This window comes from Gossypium hirsutum, chromosome D04, assembly GCF_007990345.1.
Source record: "Gossypium hirsutum isolate 1008001.06 chromosome D04, Gossypium_hirsutum_v2.1, whole genome shotgun sequence".
NCBI lineage: Eukaryota > Viridiplantae > Streptophyta > Magnoliopsida > Malvales > Malvaceae > Gossypium > Gossypium hirsutum.
This window is the reverse complement of record NC_053440.1, coordinates 47,697,114-47,724,985: the sequence shown is the minus strand read 5'-3', so window position 1 is coordinate 47,724,985 and position 27,872 is coordinate 47,697,114. Positions and strand designations below refer to the sequence as shown.

Genomic DNA, 27,872 nt, shown 5'->3' with positions numbered 1-27,872 from the left:
TATCTGTACCACTCGCTTAGACTGACCATCAGTCTATGGATGATATGTTATACTAAAATGGAGTCGAGTGCCCAAAGCTTTATGCAATGTATTCCAAAATCTAGAAGTAAACTGTGGATCCTTATCAGAAATAGTAAACACTGGCACACCATGCAGTCTAACAATCTCAGAAACATATAATTCTGCCAACTTCTCAAGTGAATAATCCGTACGCACTGGAATAAAATGCGCGGATTTAGTCAAACGATCAACAATAACCCAAATAACATCTTTCTTTCGCAGAGACAAGAGTAACCCTGATACAAAATCTATCGTAACCCATTCCCATTTCCATTATGGAATCATAACCAACTATAACAGTCTAGAAGGTACTTGATGCTCAACTTTGACTTGCTAACAAATCAAAATTTCGATACAAATTTTGAAATTTCACGTTTCATACCTAGCCACCAATACGTTTGTTCAAATCACTGTACATTTTGTTACTACCAGGGTGTATCAAATAGCTACTATTGTGAGCTTCTTGCAAAATCTTCTGTATTATATCAGAATTTCTAGGAACACAAATTCTATTTTGGAAACATAAATTACCATCAAAATTAACATGAAATTCTGGATCAGATGTCTTTTCAATCTTTTCTTATTCAGTAATCAACTCAAAATCACTTTTTTGAGCTTCAAAAACCTGTTGCAGAAATGTCTATCTAGCTTTTAATTCTGCTACAATTGAACCATCATCAATCAACATCAAACGACTATTCAAAACTCATAAAGAAAATAAAGACTTTCTACTTAAAGCATCAGCAACAACGTTAGCTTTTCCTGGATGATAATCGATGATTAGGTCGTAATCTTTTAACAGCTCCAACCATCTACGTTGTCTCAAATTTAAATCTTTTTGTGACATCAAATACTTCAGGCTTTTGTGATCCATGAAGATATGAAATTTCTCTCCGTACAAATAGTGTTGCCAGATTTTTAAAGTAAACACAATAGCTGCAAGTTCCAAATCATGAGTCGGGTATGTTTTCTCGAGTGGTTTCGAAGCATAAGCTACCACTTTGCCTTCTTGCATCAAAATGCAACCTAAACCATTAAGTGAATCATCGATATAAATAAAAAATTCCTTGCTGGACTCTAGATGAATCAATACAGAGGCTTCGGTTAACAATACTTTCAACTGATCAAAACTTTGCTGACATTTTTCAGACCATTCAAACTTGACATCTTTCTGAAGAAGCTTTGTCAACGGTGTAGCAATCATTGAATACCCTTTAACATATATCCGATAATATCCAACTAATCCCAATAAACTTCTAATCTCTGAAACATTTCTCGGAGGCTTCTAGTCTATAATTGCTGATATTTTACTCAGATCCACTCTAATACCATCCACCGATATAACATGTCCCAAAAATCCAACTTCTCGCTACCAGAACTCACATTTGCTAAATTTAGCAAATAGTTGTTTCTCGCGCCAAATTTCTAATATTAATCTTAAATGCTGTGTATGCTCAACTTCATCTCGGAAATAGATCAAAATATTATCAATGAATAGCACCACAAATCTGTCTAAATACGGTCAAAATATTCTGTTCATCAAGTTCATAAATACAGCAAGTGCATTTGTTAAACCAAATGACATAACTAAAAATTCATAATGTTCATACTTGGTCCTTAGAGCAGTTTTTGACACATTAGATTCTTTAATTCTCAGCTGATAATGTCCTGAACGAATATCAATTTTTGAGAACACTGTTGCACCTTTGAATTGATCAACCAAACCATCGATACGAGACAGTGGATATTTTTTTATCGTGACTTTATTAAGCTGTCTATAGTCGATACATAACCGCATTGAACCGTTCTTTTTCTTAACAAACAATATAGGATCACCTAAGGAGAAAAACTAGGCAGAAGAAATCCTTTGTCTGTTAATCCTCTGTCTGTTAAATCTACAGATGCCATTCTATTAGGAGCTATCAATATTGGAGAAGTTTCTTGTACTATCTCAATAGCAAATTCAACCTTTCTGACAGGAAGTAACCCTAGTAACTTTTTTAGAAATACATCTAAGAACTCACAAACAGTTGGAACTAATTCTAATTTTTATTCTGAATCCTTGGTATCAATTATATAAGCTAGATACACCTCAGAACCTTTCCTGACATATTTCTGAGTTGATATAGCTGAAATGATATTAGTTGAACAGTCACATCTATTTGATTCAACCCGGACTATTCCACCATTCTGACATTTCAATAAAATTTGCTTTCTTTTAGAATTCACAACAACATCATGAAGAGTCAACCAATCCATGCTAAGAATCACATCAAATGGTAATAACATTAAATCAACCGAAAAATTACAATCCTGAATTATCAAAGGACAGTTTCTACAAACCTTATCAACTAACATATACTAACTTAAAGGATTCGTTACTTTGATAAAAAATTCAATTGACTCAAAAGGTATTTTCTTATTTGACACTAAAGTTGTGCATATATATGAGTGTGTTGACCCCGGGTCAATCAAAGAATTAACATTAATATCAAATATGGTGAATGTACCGGTAATCACATCAGGTGCTGAAGCTTCTTCACGAGCCCAAATTACACATGCCCTAGCTGGTGCCCGAGCGTCATATCTAACTGTAGAATCTTTTGTTCTACTTCGACTATTCCACGTATTACCATTTCTTCTGGGTGGCCTCCCTCTCCCAGTCGTGTTACTCGATCGAGTGTTCTAAGCTTTTGGAACGATGAAAATGTGCAAGTGTACACAATCGCAACAAGTAATAAAGTGACAAGTAAATGTCGAGTTATCGTACCCACAGGGACTGTTTAAGAAAATTATTTATGAAATGAAATTCAAATACTTTGGTGATTAAAAATATTTTGGTTTTGAGGAAGTGATTAAAATCTAAAATTTAACTAAGTAAAATAAAATAAAAAATAAAAGTCCCAATGCACGATTTCAAAATATGGTTTAATCAAGATGACATAGTTGTGTTAGATTAATTACATTTCTTAACTTAATATTACCAAAAAAATTTTCATGTTATTACAAATAAATTCACAACAACTTGGTAATTTGTTTATTATAGCACATACAGACTTACTAAAGTAACTAATCTCTTGAACATATCATTATGCCAATCCAAACAATTAATCAATTTAAATGAGCAAGTAAAAGATTAAGTGAGGTAACAATATATTCCTACATTGAAACAATTTAATCACAATAATCTTGCAAGTTATGCAAGGCTAAAGTATTATTTAATACCGTCGCTAATTTAACCCTTAGCTACCATAGAAGATTAAACATGCACTGATTAAGTATTGTGTCAATTAATTACAATTTGAACACGATTAATAATTAATTCATTAGTTAAATTACAATTATAAAGCAAGCATAACATAATCATGATTTTACTTAATCAAACAATTTACCAAGACCTATAACAACATGAACATGATTTTAATAACTTAAGTAGACAAAATGCAATCAACCTAACATGAATTAAATTTAAGCGATGTTAATTAAATTTAGAATAACAAAACAACAAATATTCATAGATATGTTCATAAAAACAACAAAAAAAGTTAAAGGATAAGAAACTAAGATAAGATCTGATGTTTCTCTGAAGCCTAACTAGTTTGCTCCGCTCTTCCTTCTCTGCTTGTTGTTGTTGAACCGAAGCTTCTATAAGCACTTGAATGCTACTACCCAAGGTGTTTGAAGGGCTCTTTCCCAAGAGGGAAATAAGCAAGGGAAATGGATGAAAAAAGGGGAAATGACAGAGAGAAAAATGAGGGAAAGAGAGAGAGATGTGTGAGATGAAAGGTGTGTTGAGTGAATAGGTGAAGGGGGTATTTATAGTTTGGATTGGCTGCTAAAAATAGAAAAAAATCAGCAGCCATATACCCCCTTGGCCGACCACACATGTGGCAAGTTTGAATGATTCAAACCTGCTAAATTTAGCTTGGGGTTAATCTTTGAAAGCACAAAAAGTGGAGGGGTTTGGATGCAATTTTAAGGAGACTTAAAGGAATGATTTGCAAGCCAATAAATCAGTTAATTTGAGCTGATTGGGTCAGCATGTTGAACGGTTTTGGGCAGTCTGTTTGCTCGGTTGGACTAGTCTTCTAGTTTGGCACAATTGGGCCTTCTTTCATAATTTAATTAATACTAATTATTTAACCCAAAATAAATTGGAATAAAATTAAATTTAATTATATTATGTATTAATATTCATTATTTGGTCTGTCTTAGGCTAAGAAATTAATTCGCCTCGATGCTTCATAAATCGCTTCTCGATTTTAAGCTTCTAGTAGTGTCTGCCGAGCCAATTTTCACCCTTTGAGCAAATTTGTCGAAAATAAATCAAAATTAATGAAAATTAATTGTAAAATAATTAAGATTCAACATGTTAATAATTTAAGTACATTTTAATTATTTTATAATTATATTATATTTTTCGACAAGAATTACTCCGAAACTGCATGAATTTGAGTTAAAAAGGGCATGAAAAGTCTATATATGTTTGTGTTTCCAACTTTCTCTCTATCAGATCTTTTAGGACAGTCTCGGAGAAAATGATCATAAGAAATGAATTTAAAGTACGGCCTATCTTTCAATCTGGACTCATCGAAATGTTGTCTGTTGCACTATTGACATTCAGGTTTATTATTACGAACACTCCCCACATTCACTATCGAAGTAACCTGAGGTCTCGAACTTGAATGTTGCTTCCCTTTATCTCTTCCTGAAAGTCTGGTTGAAGCTGATGTACGACTATGAAATTCTTTCAATTTCTTCGATGGAAATGAAAATGATTTTCCCATCGGTCGTTTACCTGTGTCACGAGCCTCAAAATCTGCCTTTCTTTTAGCTTTACTAAGTTCGTCAGCCTTATTTGTTTGATCCACCATTACCGTAAACTCTTTCAATCCTAGAACCCCCACTAATAATTTGATGTCTTCGTTTAACCCATCTTCAAACTGATTGCACATAACAACTTCTATTGGTATACATTCCCAAGAATACTTGCTAAGTTGCATGAATTCTTTTTCATATTGCGCTATAGACCTATGACCTTGCTTCAGCTCTAAAAACTCATTCCTTTTCTTGTCAAGATACCTCTGACTGATGTATTTTTTCTTGAATTCTGTCTGAAAGAAATCCCAATTCACGCGATCCTTTGGTACCACAGCAATCAAAGTATTCCACCACTGATATGTTGAGTCTTTTAAACAATCAACTGGAGGACAAGACGGTTCATCAAAAACCCAGACAGTGTTTTCTAACCAAAATTTTTCTTTTTAAGGGTCATCTTCAGTTGTTCCACGAAATTCTTCTGTCCATACTTTCGTATTTAATCAACCGGAGGCTTGCTTACACGTAACTATTCCGGACCTTAAGAAATAGAGGGAATAGGTTGGGGTACAGAAGGGGGTGGAGGTTGTTGAGCCATTGGGTTCGTTCTAACAAATTTAAAGAACCACTCAAACATCATATAGAAGAAGGCTTCTTTCGCCTTATTTCCCCAACCCTCGACTATGGGCCTATTACTATTTGCTCATTAAATGGAGGCTTGTGCATACTTTCAACCTTATCAGAGCCGGCTCTGTTAGATGACATCTTTTATCTATATACAAAACATAGTTCAATTTAGGTCAGGAGATATCACATTATCACAAGTTATATAAATGACATGTATTCTATGCTCTTTACTAGCTATGTTCAGTGCAAGAACTGGCTAAATCGTAGCTCTGATACCACTAAATGTAACACTCCTAACCCGTCTCTAACATCAGACTAGGGTTACAGGGCATTACTGTACAATCTAAACAATGCATTCATTTAATAAAAATTACTTAAAATTATTACAAACCTATCAAACAAATATATTTGAGCTTTAAACCAGGCATTCGGGGCCCTAAAAATAGTTTAGAAACAATTTGGGACTAATTTGAAATAAATCAAAAAATTTGGGAAAAAGTAGCACCTTTTGAAAACAGGGGTCACACAGCCATTTGACATAGCCCAGACTGTGTGATGCTCTAACAAAGGGACACACAACCGTGTCCTAGCCCATGTTTTAAATCGTGTAACTGACTGAGTTTGGTCACACAATCGTGTCGCAGGCCGTGTGCCAAACCATGTAACTCTCTGGCTTCCGACACACGGCCGTGTCGTAGGCCATGTGCTTGACCATATGACTCACTGAATTGAAATAATAAGTTACACACAGTTGTATAGCCAGGCCGTGTGTGTCACAAGACCATGTGACATCCCATAAGTCCCAGGCCGTGTGCTCCATAATTTGACCCTAAAAACAAGCCATTTCAAGGCCAAAATTTACCCAATCATCTACTCCAATTGTGCATGCATTCAATAGCCTTAAATACTATTCAAGCACATATAAACATACCAATTCAAACAACCTATCTCAACTAACTAATATGCCATTCAAAGGCACCACATTTTAACCAAAACAACTTCAAACAACACAAGGCCATAATGTCACATCCCAAGCACAAAACATACCCAATTTAGTTACCTAGTGACATCTATTATAAACCATTTACTTTTCATACTAAATATATCAAAAAGACCATATGTTGCAAGTGCCTAAAGGTGACCAAAAGTCTTAAAATTGTCTAAGCCATATGTTTAACATTTAAAGTACATATTCATACCAAGATGATCACTAGCATATTCAATAATTACCATTACACAAGTCCTATACATTCCATTTATAACCTTGGCCAAAATAACACAAAAACTATTGAAATAATTGCTGGATAGTGTGATAGATCTCCGACAAGCTTCCAACCGTTTGAGCTTTTGATAATCGACGAAAGAAAGAAAAATAACTATGTAAGCAACTAGTTCTTAGTAAGCTCATATAAACTAAAACATAACTTACCCTTCTTAAACTCATTTTATGAGATATGCGTAGCATCATTACCATACTCATATGTTTAATACAATTCTATAAAGATCACCACGTTCACAAGTTAGTAAGTTCATGTATATTACATATAAGAAATCAACCATTTCACAAATGAATCTTCATGAACATGACATCCTTCACATAATCATTTAATTTCATTCAACTCATTTGCATTCATCGAGTTTACTTTTCATAAGATTATGAATAATTATCCAGTTGTATACATACCTTGTCATAAACCTTTACATATCCGTTGAACCATCTAGAATTACATAAGATACTGGGGAATGCACACACATAGTGTGCCTTTCCATATAACCGTAACCTTTCCTTCTTAATAGTGCTCACATGAGCTGTGAAATGAGCCTGCTCACACGAGCTATGTATAATACCCAAAAAAATACTACAGTAAGAAAGTAAGATAATATTCCTGATATAGTAAAATAAGGAAATAAAGTGATAAAAAGGGTGATTTTGAGTTATGTCAACACTGAGAAGTATATTATGACATATTAATTCAAGAAAGGATTAAATCGCAAAAGTGAAAAAAGTTTTGTGGCCCAAGAGTAAATACTTAAAATTTAAGGGGTTAAAGTGTAAATATGAAAAAGTTGAAGGACCAATAGTGAAAATATTTTAAGGGTAGAATAATTTAGAAACCAAGGAAAATGGATGAATTAGGACCAAATTGAAAAGGTAAAGAATTTTGAGGGACTAAATCATAATTTTACCAAATTAAGTGATGACTCAAGGATGGAATTTTAAAAGAACATAAAGGGAAAAATGGTCATTTAGAAGAGAGAGAAATCTAGAAGGCAATGATGATGTTGGTGATATTTTAGATTAATTAATTAAATAAATATTAGTTTATTAATATTTTAATTTGATTTTTAAATGATATTTTATTATTTTATTATTAATTTATTTAGAATATATATATGTGGAAAGAAAGATGAAAAGGAACCAACCCATCATCTTCCATGCATCCAACGTGAGGAGAAGAGAGAAAGAAGGAAAGTTTTGCTTTCTTTACAATTTGGTCCTTCCTCCAAAAACTTACCATTTTCACCTAGATTTCAAAAGAATTTCCATATCCATCAAGAGAGAAAGATAACAAGGAGACTATGGGGAGCTAGAATATCAAGTTGGATTCAAGAAGTTGAAGCTGGAAGAGAGAGAAAATCAAATTAAAGATTGAAATCAATAGGACAAGGTAAGAACATTGAGATTTCAATATATTTTTAAGTTTGATATTATTGAAATAGCATGGAAAAGATGTTATAGTAGATTTTCTTATATAAAGTCTTATGTTCTTGATGCATTAGTGAAGAGAAATAAGTGAAAGTGATGGGAAATATTATAGAGAAAGGGAATAAGGAAGTTATAAACTTAGTAATTAACATTTTGTACTAAAACAGTTCTGGACAGCAGCAGTAGGTTAACTTTGAAAAATCACCATAAATTGTGGAAATGAAATTAGAGGATGAAAAAAGTAAGGAATTAAATATTATTGAGTCTAGTTTCTCATAGAAGAAATGGTGTAAGTAATGGAATTGTAAATCATGAGATGTAATAGATTTTGTAAGACAAGGTCAGAATAATTTCGGGTTCCCCTGTTCTGACTTTGGAAAATCATAAAAAATTGTAAAAAAAATAATTATGGGTTAATAATTTATATGTTTAAAATAATTTAAGAGTCTATTTTCAATATAAATAAACAGGGATATCATCCGAATTTTGTACAAGGATATAATTAAGTTTTAGTGAAGAAGTGTCAGAACTGTCAGATAGCGGAACAGAGGTGACTTTAAAGAATAAACTGTACTTATTGGCTAAACCTAAAATTCTAAAAATTTTATGGTAAGAAGATATGTGAGTCTAGTTTCAGAGAAAATTAACAGATCTCAATTTAGAGTTCTGTATCACAAGATATAAATAATTTAGTGACTATGACTCAAGTGAACAACTTTGAATGAATATGTAAATAAATGGTGAAATTATAGATAATGTTACATATAAGCATGTTATATACATTAAGGATGTGGAATGGAGAGAAGGAGGAGGAAAATATATGATTATTCAACTAGCATGAGTTTTCATTAAAAATGACCAATTTACATGTTTTAGGTTTAGGGACTAAATTGAACAAATGTAAAACTTTAAGGGTAAATTTGTAAAAATGTCAAAAAGTGACCAAATTTCATGAAATGAATTGTTTTATTATTTAAATTAGTAAATTGAATGAAATATTAATTTAGATCAAGATTGGGTGGAAATTCGAGAAAAATAGAAATTTTCCAAAATGTCCCTGAATTTTGCTATTTCTGCAATTTAGCCTGGTAAGTTCGTATGAACTATATTTTGTATAATTTTAATAGAAGTGAATGCTATTTGGTAATGGATATTATATATATGTGTGTTTTATTATTGGAATTGAATTATTATTGGTAATAGGTATAATTATTAGATGTTTTGAAATGATTATCGGAAGCTCGATTGGGTTAGAAGCTTGTTGGAGATATATCACATTATCCATTGGTTCTATTGGTAATTTTGGATGATTTGATTCTGGTTATAATGACTTGTATAAGTTAAATTGGTTAATGTTAGCTCATAAATGTTTTGATTTTGATTGGTTATAAATATGAATGCTTGATGAAATGAAATGTCTAAAAATTAATTTGTAAACTCCGGTAATGCTCTATAACCCTATTCTAGAGAAGAATACGGGTTAGGGGTGTTACACTATGGGTCGGAATGTTAGCTACACGATGCTGCTCACACGAGCTGTGAAGAATTTGCAACAAATGTAGGACCTTAGCCACTGGTAGGACATTCAAGACCAGCACCCAAAACATGAAATCCCTAATGACATGTCATTAGTACCTTAAGAATTCTTAAGGTTAAAACGGGATCATTTATTCGTCATTTAATCAAAGCATCGATATACTTATATAACCAAGTCGGTTTATACTAACATATTATAAAAACAAATAACCAATTAAATTATCATTAATAGGATTATACTTTATACAAACTTACTTTGACCACTATGGTTGCAATAATCGAGTTGAAATCTAGTCCCAAGCTTTAACTTTTCCTCGATTTAAGTCCGTTTGTGGTTTATCTTGACCTAAAGAGATAATTACATTCAATTAAGTACTTCAATTAACATCAAGCATTCAATTTAATCCATAAGTCACATTATCATAAAATTATGAAATTTACCCTCCTATTTTAACTTTTTCACAAATTGGTTCTTAAGCTCGAAACTTGTAAAAATACTATTTTTACCCTCCATATATGCTATTCGAATTTCTTAGGGACCCATACCAGCCCAATGAAATCATCATTTCATCATGTTACCATAAAATTTTACTATTTTTAGAAATAAGTCCCTAATCTCTGAATTCATCAAAAACCACTTAACAAAATAAGTTTGTTTAACAACCAAGATTAGTCCAATTTAGATTGAAAAAAGGAAAAAAAAAAGAGGTAAAGGAAAATAGTCTTCTTCACAATATACATATTTGGTTCTGAATGCGGTAAAAGCAATTCTTAGAGAAAGAATAGAAACAAGCAAAAGAATTTTCATCCTTTTTTTCATTATACCTAACCTAATTGCGAGTAAGAATTTATATTTTTTTACAAATTTGATGTTGATAAATCCACAGATCTAGAAATTCATTTCGGACACTTGAACCTTCTCAAACTGTTTCTTTTTAAGAACCAAAAAGATTTGCGCAAAATTAATAGATGCCAAGAAGAACAAAAGACCTTGGATGCGTAGTGGGTCTTGAAGTACTATTTCTGCATCCCCCTGACCAAATCCACCCACATTAGGATTAATTGTTAATGGTTGATCGAGTTTGATAGATTCACCCTTTGAAACAAGAAGTTTTGGTCCTGGGGGGATAATATCAACCACTTGATGTCCATCTAAGGCATCCGTTATGGTTATTTCGTTCCCTTTTTTTCTTTTCGTATGATTTTACTTACTATACCTGTTACCGTAGCATTATTGTTACTTTTTTTCTCGTCGGGATAAATCTGGCCCCTTCCCCTGTTTTCACCTACATATATGGGATATTTTAAGAAATGAACATCCTTAATACTAGCAGGGTCTGGGGAAAGAATAGGAAACGTGATTTCACTATATTTTTTACCAGGAACAGGATCTATCACAAGAGTATTTTTCTTAGTGGGGCGGTAGTTCTGAAAAGATAGATTGCTTTTCTTTTCTTTCATCTCGGGCAAAATATGATCAGGCAGGGCTAACTCAAACCCCTCTGGTAAATAAGAACAACACCCATAAGGAATTCTAACAACCGCTTCAAATACAGTATCAAGAAGTACCGCTTGTGGAACCTCAATATCCACGGGTTTATTCGCTAAATGGCAATTGACACATACAATACGCCCAGTTGCTTCTTATGAATTTTCATACCCCTACTGTGCAAAAATGGGATATGCATTTGAATTGGAAGCCTCGGTTGTTATATACATCATGAACGATACGGAAATGGATCGAGTAATCTCCTCTATCCAAGAAAAAATATTTCTAGTTTGCATGTTCCAATCATTGATCCCAAAAATTTCTACAATAAAATTAGGTAGGTCACTAGTATAGTTTCCTAGCCACGATTTTGCTATTTGCTTTTACTGAAAACTGAAAAAAATGATCGAAACAGAGGAGAAATTGTATTCTCCTGATGGGTAAAAAGAGTAAAGTAAGTACGGTTTTGCATGCTTTGCTTATCTCGAACGTAAGAACGATTATAATTGAATTCGTGAATTATTTTTCAGTCATTCATTGAATGATAAATAACTACAAGTGATGGAGATTCACGATTTAAATAACGAAAGATCCAATATTTAAAAATTGTATCTAGAATGACCGGAAAGGTAGAAACAAGACCAGATATAATTTCATCATTATGAGCAAATCCAAAATCTTTGTATATAGAGCCAATCATTAGTTCCCAACTGTGGGGCAAATGAAATCTTATACATAAATATGTTAATAAAAGAATAGAAAAAATTTTATTGTGTAGCTTAAATTATATAGGAATTCTTGAACCCAAGAGTTAAGAATAAGAAGTTCTTTATTCCGCAAAATAGAATAACCACTTAGAATAACGAAATAGATTAGATTGGTTGAGAAGCGCAAAATCATATGGATATGATCCTCATTGTGCAGCTTGATCAATTAGATCGTTTCTTTTTGGATTCCTATATGAAGCTTTTGTAGATGTGTTTCCTGGTATTCTTGTATCATTTCGTCCAACAGGAATAGTTCCTCTACTTCTATGAATTGTTCTAGAATACTATTTTCTTGAAAATCATTCAAAAAAGTTTCGGATTGCCTAGTATCCCACCAATTAGTAATCCAAGATTTCAGACTTTTATTAAATGAGAGAGAGAGATCCACCAGGGCAAAAATACTATAGATGCAAGATATAGAAGGGGAGTGAATGCTTTCTTTTTTGCCATTTTTTCATATGTGAGTTGTTAATGAACCCACCTCATTTGTTGACTTTATGTGATCTAATCTTTCTATCAAGATGCCTTTCATTATATTATAAAGTAGGGGCCCATGATTCTATTCACTGTTTTTTTATTCAGTGCTTAGCCCTTGAATCTAATTGAATCTAAAAAGAATATAGAATATAGAAAATAAGAATCCACTTTGAATTTGAATGAAATATTTATATTATTGTTATATTGATATTGTTATTGTTTCCAGATATCTCAATTGATCAAATTCAAAGCAATTGCCCTCTTTTGATAACTGCCCGAAAGAACCGCTTCAAATAATAAAGCTTGTTCTATTCAAATTTTGAGACAAATGAGGGCCCTGTCTATATTAAGATCGCAATAAAATATGTCAAAAATTTTCGCGGGTTATCTAAACTATATATAGTCTAGAGTCCAGCAATAATTGAAAAAAAATTTAGGAAAAATATTATGCTGATAAAAAATGAGCGACACAAAAGAAAAGAAAAGAAAATGTATCATTACGTTTATCATTATGTTATAAGAAAGAAATCCACTTGTTTAGTTTTTTAGTTCTTAAGGAGCACAAAAGAAAGGATAAAAGGGAGGGGACGATTAAGAAAAGAAAAGTAGAGAAAATTTACAAGATATGATCTATCTGTATCTAACGTATCAACTCCAAATATTGCAAATAAAAAGCAAAAGTCTTTATTTCAAAATACTTTGATATATGAGATGAATCCAATATTTCGATTTCTTGCTTATTTTGTTACTGAACTAAGTTGAGCGGTTTTACATTTACAGACGCATAAAAACTATTTTTGTGGACAAAAAAATAGTTTTTTTATGTTATGACTCTTCCGTATACGTCCGCTTTGGTTTGAATGGGGATTTTGAAGAAACTTCAGTTTAGTTCTGCTATAGAAAAAAAAGGATTCTTGGATTGAGCTTTTCCTCCCAGCGAGAAAGCTTTTATTCTGCAATTCAATTCAAAAGACTTCAATCGGTCTACGCAAAAAATAGGCCAATTCAGCAGCTTTTTGTTCAATTTTGTGCGGAGTCAAATTCTCATCAGTACGAGTCAAGGGAACGTCCCTCTGGCCTCTGATTTTCATATAAAGGACATGACGAGTATAAATACCCTCTTTAACTTCTATTCTGATGGACTGAATATCTTTCATAAGGAATTGTAGAAAGATGCGACGATTTTTTCCAGGAAAAACCCAACGAAAAATACATACTATTCCCTCCTTTCTATCGAAAAATTTGTGCACCACAAATAGGAACTAATAAAGAGGTCTGCAATCCCATAGAAAGACATCAAGATTCCTTGTAAAAAAAAACTATTTGCTGAGACGGAAATAAAGATATCAAATTCCTACTAAGATAACTAGAAGTTCCAACTAATAAAAACCCTAATGAACCAAAAAAAAGGATAAAGTCCCATAGAAATTGCTTGTTTTTTGAGATCCCACTATAAATTCTATCCATATAGATTCTGATCGCCAACTCATACAGACTAGATCCAGTTGCATTTTATTCAAATTGAGAGAATAACCAAAAAATTCAACTTTACTTTTTTTTTTTGAAGTAACTCTCATCAACTAGGACTATTTTGATATGAACTTTTAGAAGGAATTCATCAAAATGCTTCAATCTAAAATCATCCTCTTTATATGATCGCCTATACTAATCTACTAGATATATAGACTTTAATTTCATACATCCGTTCGGTACCGATCCATTTGCTATAATTCATTTAACCCTATACAATGTTTACGTATGCATAAGAAGGGTTTTTACATTTATGTTCGGTTCGGGTAAGCCGTGTGTTATATAATATTCTTCTAAATAGGTATCCATGACATCTAAGTCTTGAAAAAAAATAGATAAGATTTGGTCTTGGCCCTATCAAATCTTAAAAATCTTAGTTTTTTGAACATACAAAGATAAAGAAGCCATTACAATTGCCTTAAATAGTAGGCCTACTAAAGGCACAAAAATAGAGGGAAAACTGTTGAAAGTTGTCATAAAATGTGTACCTCAATTTAATATTTGTACCTATTATTGTTATATTGTTTAGTTAGAAATATATCTTATAACGATTATATTATAGTTCGTATATTATACTAATTATATCTAAATACTAAGTATATCTAAGCGAGTCTATATATCTAATAGATATCTAATAAGTGCAAGGAATGTAGAATTAAATAAAAGGACTTGCCCATCTTTTTAAATCAAATAAAATAGGTGTATATGATAAGATAATCCAGTTTCTTTATTATCTTACTTTATTCTTACTTTTCTTATTATTCTATTGTTCTTGTCTTCTAATATGAATTTTTGAATTTAATAAAGAAAGAGTTTATTACAAATTGTTGAAAGATTCGATTCGTTAGAATCCGATCCAAGAACAGGGATTATTAGTAATTAGAATTTTAGAGAGATATAGAAAGATGCAAAACTCTAAATTTCTATTCTATTTTTTTCTCTATTTAAATTATATATACATACGCAATAGAGAAAGATAAAATTTGTTTTATTTGTCTCTCCAAATTTGAATTTCATTTCACAGAAGGAAAAATTTGCTTTTTATCTTGTTGCTAGAGGTTTACTCATTAGTAATATCAGATAATCATAATCATAATTATCCACATAATTTGTTTTTCGACAATTCCTTTTTTTGTCACAAAGTCAAAGCCCATTACGCGGGCTTTGACTTTGATTCTGATAAACTAACTAACTACCTTTTCACTACAAATAAAAAAAATTCACTTAAGACTCTACTCGATTGAATTTTGATTCAAAGGAAAAAAACCTTAGAGCTGAACTAACTCACTAAGAACACTTTTTAAAGGATTACGTGGTACGAATGGATCGAATAAACCCTTATGGAATAAATATTCAGCCGCCTGTGAACCATCTGGTATTGTTTTATTCAATGTTTGCTCAATTACTCTTTTACTTGCAAATGCAATATAGGCATTGCGTTCAGCAATAATGATATCCCCCAACATACCAATACTCACAGTCACTCCACCAGTAGTAGGAGATGTAAGAATTGATACATAAAATAACTTTTTATTTGATTGATAATCATATAAAGCGGAACATATTTTAGCCATTTGCATCAAGCTCAAACTTTCTTCTTGCATGTGTGCTCCTGCGGAAGCACACACTAGAATAAGAGGTAAAAAATTATTGGTAGCATATTCGATCAAACGGGTGATTTTCTCACCTACTACGGATCCCATACTCCCCCCCATAAACTAAAAATCCATAACCCCGATTGCTATAGGAATATTGTTTAGTTGACCCGTGCCTGTTTGAATAGCCTCAGTTAATCCTGTCTTTCTTTGATAAAAATCAATACGATCTTTATAAAGCTATTCTTCAGACTGAAATTCAATGGGATCTAGAGAGATCATGTCTTCATCCATAGGAACCCAAGTGCCTGGATCAATCGAAAGTTTGATTCTATTTGAACTCCTAATTTTCATATTATATCCACATTGTTCACAAATATTCATTTTTGAATTAAGCGATTTCTTATAATTTACTTCATAACAATTTTTGCATTCGCATTGAACCCATAAATCCTTGTATAGATCGAGATAATTAGAACTTTCTTTTAGAGTTAAATCATTACCACTTTCACGAGTTATTATATCGAAATTCTTGCCTTCACTACTATTTTCACCTTCGCCGCAAATGTAATTATAAATATAATTATCATTGGAATTGTCATTACCACTTAAAATGGAACTATCAATACATATTTGAGAACGAAGATAAGAGCCAATACAACTATTAGTGTGATTATTCCAACCATAGTTAGTATCATTATCATACAAGTTAAAATGATAGTAGGGCTCATCATTTCTCGATCCATTATTCATATAACTAGAATTATGATAACTATAAAAAAAACTTTCTAGTTCACTCAAAAAAAGAATGATAATTGTTAAGCTCAAAAATTTTATTTTCACTATTAAAATATATGGAATAACGGTCCTGATTGCTATTCCTAATTAAAAAGGTGTCATTAGAAATGAAATTCTGAATGTCTTTGATGTCAACTAAATGATCAACCTTACTGTAATAACTAGAGCTGTCACTACAATCATGAATGTTTTTATCCGTATCATTTCTAGTCAGGTCTTCATTTACAGTAGTATTTTCAATAGGACCAAGGCGGCTATCAATTGATTTAATTAGCCTACATCTATATTCTAATTCTCCCTTAGACAAGATCAAATTGAACCATGATTTTTCCATAGAGCTTGCTTGCCTCTATTTCCATAAAAGTACAGTAGATGAATAGTCATTTGATGAAATATCAATTGAATATTTTATTTCCTATCAAAATACGCATACTAGATACAATCACTAGGGTTATTAATGAACAATGAGTGAATATTGAAAGAAACGATTCTCTTTTGTAAGAACCTAGAGTAGCAGTTCATTATATATGATAGAGCTCTTTTTTCTTTTGAATTAGAAATATCAATTTTCAATTTGAAATAATGATTTCCCCATGTTGTGTAAAATCCACACTGAAAAAATGGAAAAAAGAAAATTTTCTCCTATCAAGAACCTTTTTCGTAAAATCTCGTCTACTAATACAATACAATGAGTTTTTATTCCAACACAGAGCCAAAAGGACAACATACAGGATGGGTAGAAGAAGTTGTGATGCTTGGCTCGATCCATGATCCGAAACCGTGATATATAGGATAGAAAAGAATACACCAATCCTAAGGATCCATACATAAGATTAATTATGGACCTAAGAGAAAATTTGAGTTGTGTTTAGTCTTTTATTTTTGTATTTAAGATCTTATATATCTAGATAAAAATATATCTATAAAAAATATAGATAATAATATCAACTCAATCCTTTTAGTAAAAGATTGGGCCGAGTTTAATTGCAATTCAACAAATCGACAGTAATTACTGGATTACAAAGTATCCATTGCTTCGAATTAAAATTTGATTTATCAAGCCCGTTTATCTAATTTATCCACTACGTCAAATTCAAATTTGATCACCTTCCATACTTTACAAGTAGCAGCTAGTTCAGGACTCTATTTGCTAGCCCCGTGGATAATTGCATTACCCTCGCAGGCAAGGTCATGTCCCTCATTACTAGCTTATACACATGCTTCTAAAGCTACTCGATTAGCTATGGCACCTAGTGCATTTCCCCAAGGGTGTCCTAAAGTTCCTTCACTGAATTATAGTACGGAATCATCTCCAAAGAGCTCGGTCAAAGCAAGCATATGCCAAATGTGAATACCCCCTGAAGCTACGGGCAGAACACGTGGCATAGAAACCCAACCTTGAGTGAAATAAATACCATGGCTTCGATCTTTTTCAATAAAATCATCACGTATTCAATCAACAAAACCCAAAGTTATGTCCTTTTCTCCTTCAAGTTTACCTACTATTGTACCAACGTGAATATGATCTCCACCAGACATACATAAAGGTTTAGCTAGTACACGAAAGTGCATACCATGATTCTTCTGTTAAGTATATGCATTGGCCAATGGATGTGAAGAAGTAGACTATTATCTCAACAATAATGAACCAAGCTAGTATTTGTAGTGAACCCACCTGTTAAGTAGTCGTGCATTATGATAGGAACTCCCAATTTTCTAGCATACACGACCCTTTTGCTAATTTCTTTACATGTACCTGCAGTAGCATTCAAGTAATGCCCATTGATTTCACATGTTTCAGCTTGTGATTTACAAATTGCTTTAGCACAAAATAAGAAACGGTCTCTCCAGCACATAAATGGTTGGGAGTTCACATTCTCGTCATCTTTGGTAAAATCAAGCCCACCACGTAAACATTCATAAACTGCTCTACCGTTGTTCTTAGCAGATAACCCCAATTTAGGTTTAATAGTACATACAAATAACTATGGCAAGTCCTTAAACCTCTAACAATTTTTCAAATTAACCTTCGAGCAAAGTAGTTTAAGCTAAAACGAGCTCAAAAATATAAAAATCAATAAAAACGGGGCTCAAATACATACCATGCATAAGGAGAAATTCAAAACCAAAGATTTCTCCCATCCTTCAATAGTGTTTTTGGTTTTGGGATGGAAAAATGAGAAAGATTATAACTCTTTTACCATTTTCTTTTGTTTAACATTAAAATGTAATCATCAAATTACAAAATTAACCTTTTAAAACTATTAAAATTTCATTAAAACCTATCCATAAACATCCATTATCAACATATATGGTATAATTACCATCTAAGTTCATTAGCTTACCTTTCCATATCCATTTAGTCATTTTAACTAATAGAATTCAAGTTTTACAATTTTTTTGATTTTAGTCTTTTTTACCCAATTATCCATTTAAAATTCAAAATTTCTTAACAAAAAAGTAATACTACCTTAAATTAACCATATAAACATTAAATTAATAATAAAATATTAACTCACTTGTCCCAGTCCTGGTCTCGAAACCACTGTTTCCGACACCGCTAAAAATGGGTTGTTATAGAGGCACACAAGCTAAGAGGATGACTTGGGAATATTTTCAAAAGGCCTTCCAAAAAAAAGTATGTGGGAACGAGATATGTGGAAGCCCACAGGCTTGTTTCATCAAGTTAAAGTAAGGGAATAAATCCTTAATAGAGTTTGAGGATGAGTTTCTGAGGTTGAGTTGTTATGCCCAGGGTATGGTAGCCACCACACAAGATAAGTGCATACATTTTGATAATGGGCTACGCTTCGGCCTTAAGATACAGGTCGCTCCGCATCAGGAGAGGGTATTTGAGAACCTTGTAGGGAAAGCTAAAATCATTGAGGAGATAAAATAACTAAATCGTGAGCAGCAAGAGAAAAGTAAAGCCCCAATTAAGAGAGATTCGGGTTCTCTGGTTTGAACACACGTCCCGCTAAATAAGCTAGAGAAAGTAAAACGCAACAAAAGGTCAGAGTGGTTAATGCTAGGGATGAGGATGGTCACTGTAAATTTTTTGGAAGGTGCCACCGGAGTGAATGTTGGAAGAAGAAAGGTGCATGTTTAATTTATGGGTTAATGGAGCATTTGGTAAAAGATTGTCCTCAATGAACTAGTTAGACTGAAGCTCCGGCCCAAAATTAGAGGGCCTGCCAGTTCCCTTCGAGGAGCCGAGGGTAGAATAGGACTTCAAACATAGTTGCAACTGGTGCAAACTAAATCGAGGCATGACAACCTGCCCTAGTCTATTGTTATAGTATGCCCAAATTCCAATCATGAGATGATTGTAATCATATACTAGTTTTACCTTGTTTATTAATATAAGGCATTGCTTTTATTATTTCAGTTTCTTTTTTTTTGTGTATATAAATAAACAGAATTGTAATAAAGTCCTAAGAAAAATATGGTTATTCTTAAAAGGTCCTTAGTCAAGTATTATTGTAGGCTTGGACAACAATAATGCGTTGAGGCTAATGTGTAGTTGATTGATGACAAAGTGATTTCATTGGCATAGGGTGTCAAAATCAATACATGAGTATGGGCTAGAGAAAACTATATTGATCTAACCCGCTATGAGTATGTTTCTTGGATTATTGTGTAATAGTCACAACATTACTCATAGAGATAACTATGTATATGATTCTCAGACTTGAGATCATCATTATCCCAACATCGTGAGTCGTATATTTTGATACAGTCAAACGTCTTCTGTAACAGGTTGTACTGAAATCACTGATGTTGGATATGCCACAATCTAAGTAGTGAGATATGGTTGATCAATATAGGATTTGTTGCTCCTACATAATGGGAGTAATATATTAGGCCATTTGATTGAGTGAGACTAGAAATGCATGACCATGCTGGAATAAGCTGATATAATATATCATACTTATTTATTGTAGCCTACTCGAGATATCAAGAAACATGAGATTGGATTATGCAAGTGTGACTGTTCCATGACTTGTTTCCAATCTAGATATAAAGGACGAAAAGATATAATACATCAAAGGTTTATCACAGAAAGGTTATGCCAAATTACGACTTCATGTAACTTAGGTAGCAATGATGTATTGCTAGATGCCACTCATTTCTTTATTATTAGAAATGTTCTAGTATTACTACTAACATTACAAGAACCTATAAGGTTACACCCTATGGTTAAAATGAAAAAATCCAAACATAGTTGGTATTGTGTGTAGTTGTCACATAAATTAAATGAATTAATTTAATTCGATAGTGAAATATTAAACGAATTAATGTACAAGCTTGTTGTACATAAATAGAGAACATAGTTAAAATTAATAAATGAATTTGATTCATATAAAATTTTAATAGGATATAGTTTACTGAAATTATTATAATAAATTTTAATAATTAAGATTTTGGTCAAACATTGAAATATGGTAGTTATAATTATTTTGGAAGAATATAACATTTTTAATGCTTTCCATATGTTCTATATAGGTTGATTTTTTTAATATATAGATACCAAAAATCCTTAATTAGGGTTAAGTGTGTTTTAAAGGAAAATAAGAACAAAAGAAAAAAAAAGGTCTAGCAGTCGTTCTGGGAGATTTTCTTTGGAAAAGTTCCAAGAGTTTTTGTCATTCGTTTTAATACCGGGTGGACTACGTAGAGGCCAGGACATTTTTCGTTGTGGCTTGGAATCGAAATCGAATCAACATCATTCTTTCAACATTTTTCAGTTAAGAACGTATATCTTCAACCTTATTTCAACTTGTTTCATTCCACTTACATGGATCCATGGTTGAGGATCGTGGAAATATATTTTCCGTTGCGCCATGGGGCGTACCATTGTTCCTAACATCTATGTCGTTAGAGGTCGTGAAGAAAATAGATGCTTCATATGTTATAGTAGGTATCTTTATCGTTAATTGTATCTCATACTTTATGTCACATCCCACTTTTTGATTATTCAAGAAATAATGAAACTGTCATCAATGTTTTAAATTAAATGCCCAAGATTGGACATAAGGGAATTAATGGTCAAGTGGTTTAGTAACTAATTATCAATCTTAGTGGTCCAAGGTTCAAGCCTTATTGTTCACACTTACATTTATTTATTTATTTTTTCACAATTTCCCCTTCTTTAATGTGCTTGTCGTCCACCTTGTGCACCTTAATGAGGAGGATTTGTTTCCTCCATTTTATGGTCAAACTTATCGTAGTTAGGGGGTACATGATCCCCTTTTGCTCCATGTCCCCCTCCCTTGCCATAACCTTACATTTTACCACGTAGCTTGATACATTGATCCTGGCTATAGTTGACCAAGCTCCTCCCTTGTTTTGCCGTCCATACCCCTCACCCTCTCACTTTTTTTCCATTTTTCATTTCTTTCTCACCAATTTTCTCTCTATTTTTGCAAACAACCACCACCTTTCCTCTAAAACACTTTTCTTCCTCTATAATGAATCGAACAACCTTCCACTAATCACCACCTCTCGTGGTCACCCCTCTTCCTCTTTTCTTATCTCCCTCTTCTCATTATCGCCTTGAGTACCGCCATGGTTGCCATTGTGCACCACCGCGAGTCCATTTCCTTCTCCATTTTTCTTATATTTTCTTCTCTTATTTCTTTCTTCTTCTCTCTGTAGCTGAACCTCCAACTCCACCACCGTTGGACCACCGTTAAACCACTGTCTAACACAGCGTCTCCATCGTCGGACTGCTGCCAAGCCACCATCGGTCCATTGTCGCCGCTGCCGGTAGTGATCAAAATCTTTCTTTTTCTTTTTCTTTTCCTCTCATTTTTTCGATTCTCATTTTGAATTAATCAAACTTATTATTTTATCTAAATTATACTTTCTAGATTACTTTATTCTCCAAAATCTCCCCTTATCGATTTATTATTTGGTTTGAATTGATCAAGTGTAAGTATGGATCATTTTTAAGTTATAAAAATCCTTCTCCTAATATTGTCCTGACATGGCTGAATGGTATAGTGCCATGAGTCATAGTGGTATTTGTTAATATTAATTATTTATGTACTATAGTACTAATGCAAGCACAGGGACAGAATTGAGCCCCAAACCAAAGAGCTAGACAATATCCTCGTAGAGATCAAGGTCAAAACTGAGGTGGTAATGTCGGTCAAAGGCAGTGAGTGTCAGGTCAGGGTGTTAATCAGGCATAAGCAAGACAACCAGCACTTGTGTATGTGGCTAGATGTAGAGAGGATCGAGATACAGCCGATGTGATAGTAGGTACTTTTACCATTAATGCTATTTCCTATTTTGTATTAATTGACATTGGATCTATCCACTTATATGTTTCTTGTAAAATGACTGATAAACTGGGAATTTGGGTAGAGGAAATCGTAAGTGATGTAGCTGTCCTTAGATTCTTAGGACAATTAGTGAATGTAAAAAAAATTATAAGATGTGTGTGTTGCAAGTTCAGGGCAAGGTTTTCCTGCTGATCTGATGGAGTTGCCTTTTCGAGAATTTGACCTCATTTTAGGCATGGGCTGGTTGAGTGAACATCAAGTTAGACTTGATTATGATACGATGTAGGTCACCATAAGGACTCTAGAGGGAAGTGAAATAATCATGATTGGGGAGCGTCGAAATTCCTTATCGAATGTGATATCTGCTTTGGTAGTGGATAATTGGATTTGTAAAGGGTGTGAGGCGTATTTAGCATACATTCTAGAAACAAAGATGGATAGTGTAGTGTTGAAGAATATCTACGTGGTAAAGGAATTTCTCGATGTCTTTCCAGAAGAGTTACCTGGTTTACCTCCAGAGCGTGAGGTTGAATTCGGTTTTGAGTTGCTACCTAGGACAACACCGGTGTCCATTACGCCCTATTGTATGCTACCGAAAGAGCTTAAAGAGCTCAAGATGCAGTTGTAAGAGTTGCTAGATCATGGCTTTATATGGCCGAGTGTATTACCATGGGGTGCTCCATTATTTTTCCTAAAAAAGAAAGATGGGTCGTTGAGGCTTTGTATCGATTATCGTTACTTGAACAAGTTGACTTTAAAGAATAAGTACTCATTGTCGAGGATAAATGACCTTTTTGATCAATTTAGGGGTGCCACTATTTTCTCTAAGATTGATCTAAGGTTGGGTTATTATCGATTGCAAGTAAAGGAGGTGGATATTCCAAAAATGGCTTTCAGAACTTGGTATGGGCACTATGAATTCCTAGTGATCCCCGTCGAATTTACAAATGCTCCTTCCACTTTCATGGACCACATGAATAGAGTCTTCCAACCTTATCTAGATCAGTTTGTGGTAGTCTTCATTGATGACATTTTTATCTCCTCCAAGTCTGAGTTGAAGAATAAGGAGCACCTAAGGTTAGTCCTTCAAACATTATGTGAGAAAAAGCTATATGCAAAATTCAACGAATGTGAGTTTTTGCACCAAGAACTGATGTTTCTAGGTCATGTGGTATCTGCTGAGGGTATTCGAGTTGATCCCAAGAAAATTGAGGCTATTCTGTATTGGAAGCAGCCTTAAAATGTTAGTGGGATTTAGAGTTTTCTTAGACTTGCTGGGTATTATCAGAGGTTTTTTGAGGGATTTTCCTTGATTGCTACACCATGATAAAGTGTTTAAGAAAGAGTACACCATTTAAATGGACTGTGGAACAACAGGCTAGTTTCGAGAAGCTTAAGGCAGTGTTGACTCAAGCTCATGTATTGGTCCAACCCGAATTAGGTAAGGTTTATGTGGTTTATAGCGAAGCTTCTCATACAGGTCTTGGCTGCGTATTGATGCAAGATAAGAAAGTAGTGGCTTACACTTCGAGGCAACTTGAACTACATGAGTGCAACTATCCTACACATGACCTTGAATTGGCAGTAGTGGTCTTCGCTCTTAAGATTTGGGGACACTATCTCAATGGAGAGAAGTGTATCAAGTATACGGATCATAAGAGTCTTAAGTACCTCCTTACTCAGAAGGAGCTGAACTTGAGATAGAGGCGTTGGATAAAGATTTTAAAGAATTCTGACTACACTATTGAGTACTATCCAGGTAAAGCTAATGTCGTGGCCGATGCCTTGAGTAGGAAGGCGATAGGCTAGTTAAGGGCATTGTTTGCTAGATTAAGTTTGTTTGAAGATGGTGGCTTACTCGCAGAATTGCAAGTATGACCTACTTTGTTGGAGGAGATTAAGTGAAATAAATTGTCTGATACGTCTATTGCACCACAAGTAAAACTTATAGAGGAAGGTAAGACTTCAGATTTTTCCTTTAATTTTGAAAGAGTTTTGTGCTATCGTGGGAGATATTGTGTACCTTCAGATTCAGAGTTGAGGCAATCCATTTTAAAGGAAGCGCATAATAATGCTTATGCTATGCACCCCAAAGGGAGCAAGATGTATCGAGATCTTCGTGAGCAATATTGTTGGCCGGGATTGAAGCGTGACGTAACTGAATTTGTGGCAAAATGCTTGACGTGCCAACAAGTGAAGGATGAGCACCAGTTTCCTTCTGGTTTGCTCCAAACCTTTCAGATTCCACTATGGAAATGGGAACGCGTTACCCTGGATTTTGTGAGTGGTTTACGTTTGACATCTTCAAAGAAAGACTCCGTTTGGGTGATTGTTGATTGGTTGACCAAGTTCACCCACTTTCTGCCAGTGTGTATTGTTTATTTGTTACAAAAGTTGGCGAGATTGTATATCTCCGAAATCGTGAGACTTCATAGGATTCTAATTTTCATAATTTTTGATCGGGGTCCTAGGTTTACATTTTGATTTTGGGAAGAAGCTACATGAAGCTCTTAGTACAAGGTTAAATTTTAGCACCGTTTTCCATCCATAATCTGATGGGCAGTTTGAGAGTGTTATCCAGATTCTCGAGGATATGCTAAGAGGCTATGTTATTGATATTCGACGGAGTTGGGAGGAACATTTGTCACTTGCAGAATTCGCTGATAAGAATAGCTTATAGTTGAGCACCCAGATGACTCCTTATGAAGCCCTTTATAGATGTAAGTTTAGTACACCTCTATGTTGGACCGAGTTAGGGGAAAAGAAAATGTTGGGACTAGATTTAGTGCAAGAGACTAAAAATACTGTGAATATTATCCAAGACCGTTTGAAAGCAACATCAGACTGTCATAAGTCATATTCTGATTTGAAAGGGAAGGATATCGAGTTTGGTGTTGGTGATCAAGTCTTCCTAAATGTTTTACATTGGTAAAAAGTGTTGAGATTTGGTCACAAGGGGAAACTGAGTCCGAGGCTCATTGGACCCTATCGCATCATTAAGAGAGTGGGACCAGTGGCGTATCAACTAGAGTTACCTCCAGAGTTAGATCGTATCGACGACATATTTCATGTGTCCATCCTTAGGCGATACCGATCTGACCCTTCTCATATAATTCAGATCAAAGAGATTAAGGTTCGACCCAACTTGTCATTTCCAGAAAAATTGATGTAGATCCTGGATAGAAAGGTCAAAGTTTTGTGAAGCAAGAATATTCCATTTTGTAAAAGTTTTGTGGAGGAATCACGGTTCTAGTCAGGCCACTTGGGAGCCGGAAGATGCGAAGTGACATCAATATCCTCACCTTTTCCTATCAGGTAATTTTGAGGATGAAATTTTCTTTTAAGGAGGATAGATTTGTCACATCCCACTTTTTGATTATTTAAGCAATAGTGAAACTGTCATCTCCTATGTTTCGCAAGGTTAGACACAAGGGAAATAATGGTCAAGTGGTTTAGTAACTAATTATCTATCCCAGTGGTCCAAGGTTCAAGCCTCATTGTCCACACTCTTACATTTATTTACTTTTTTAACAATTTTTCCCCTAGTTTAATGTGCTTGCCGTCCACCTTGTGCACCTTAATGAGGAGGATTTGTTTCCTCTATTTGATGGTCAAACTTACCATACTTAGGGGGGTACATGATCCCCTTATTGCTCCTTATCCCCCTCCATTACCATAACCTCACCTCTTACCATGTAGCTTGATACATTGACCCTGACCATAGTTAACCAATTTCCTCCCTTACTTTTTTCATCCATACCCCTCTCCCTCTCACTTTCTTCCATTTTTCATTTCTTTCTCACCATATTTCTCTCAATTTTTGCAAACAACCACCACTTTTCCTCCAAAACACTTTTCTTCCTCCAAAGTGTACCAAAAAACCTTCCACCAATCACCACCTCTCGTGGCTACCACTTCTTCTCTTTTCTCATCTCCTTCCTCTCATCGTCGTCGTAAGCGACACTGTGGTCGCCGCCATGCGCCACTGTGAGTCCATTTCCTCCTCTAGTTTTTCTTCTATTTTCTTCTCCTACTTCTTTTTTCCCCTCTCCTTAGTCAAACCTCCAACTCCACCACCGTTGGAACACCATCGAACCATCATCGAACATAGCATCACCATCGTTAGATTGCCGCTGAGCCCCCACTACCGCCAGACCACCGTTGCCAACGGTGATCAAAATCTTTCTTTTATTTTTCTTTTCCTCTTCTTGTGTCGATTCTCATTTTGAATTAATCAAACTGATTCTTTTATCTAAATGAAACTTTCTAGATTACTCGATTCTTCGAAATCACCCTTTAAGTCATAAAAATCCCTCTCTTAGTATTTTCTTAACATGGCCGAATGGTATAGTGCCATGAGTCATAGTGGTATTTTGTTAATATTAATTATTTATGCACTATAGTACTAATGCTGCATTATATTATTTTGAAGGACCAAACAATAATTGTAGAGGAGACCCCTAACTTCGCAACGGACATTCTCCTTTCAAAAGTCTTAGATCACTAAGGTAAGCAATGAGACTATTATTGATAGACCTCTAAAGTGACAAAATATTTTCAAAGATCCATACTAATATGTGTTAATTATGTGATAGATCATTTTGTGAGGTAGATCAAGTTAAACTGATTGATAAAGGTTGAAGTAAATCGAATCTACAATCAAAGGAATGGGATTGATACTATTTGTTTGTGTGACATCAATATTTTATTGTTAACAAAATAATTATATTAAATTATAAAGACACTAAATATTTATAAAGAGATGTATAACTTATCGAGATGGATACCAAGTAAGTGTTCTAACCAAGTAGAACTATGAAATACATGACAAATGATATGCTTATGATTGTGATTGTGTTATATGTGTAGATCTCATGCTCATGATACGTGATGTATGGCTCATGTGTTATATGTGATGATTTAAATATATGCGATATATGTGTATATATGTGTAATAAATCAAGATCTATGATCAAATTGGAAAAGGCATGTTATTCATGTTAAAAGTGAATATTATGTGATAAGTGATTATGAGAGCATGTTTACATGGAGAAGTGTATAAAGTGATCTATATGTGTAATAAGTGAAATCACCATATCACATGCATGGGGTGGGATTATGTGAAAGGTGGAAGTAGTGCAGTAAATCTGTAAATTAGTGGTGGCTTATCCACATCAG

At 33.8% G+C, this 27,872-nt stretch overlaps 1 protein-coding gene and 1 pseudogene across 1 annotated transcript; both read right to left on the bottom strand.

Moving 5' to 3' along the window:
* Positions 1 to 4,670: 4,670 nt before the first annotated feature.
* On the bottom strand, positions 4,671 to 5,643 carry LOC107898130 (uncharacterized). Its single transcript, XM_016823669.1, has 2 exons — positions 5,607 to 5,643; positions 4,671 to 5,263 (listed from the first exon to the last, which is right to left on the bottom strand). The coding sequence occupies exons 1-2, from the start codon at positions 5,641 to 5,643 to the stop codon at positions 4,671 to 4,673; spliced, it is 630 nt and encodes a 209-aa protein (XP_016679158.1).
* A 4,958-nt stretch (positions 5,644 to 10,601) lies between these two features.
* LOC121216122 (cytochrome f-like) lies at positions 10,602 to 22,151 on the bottom strand (annotated as a pseudogene).
* Positions 22,152 to 27,872: the final 5,721 nt, after the last annotated feature.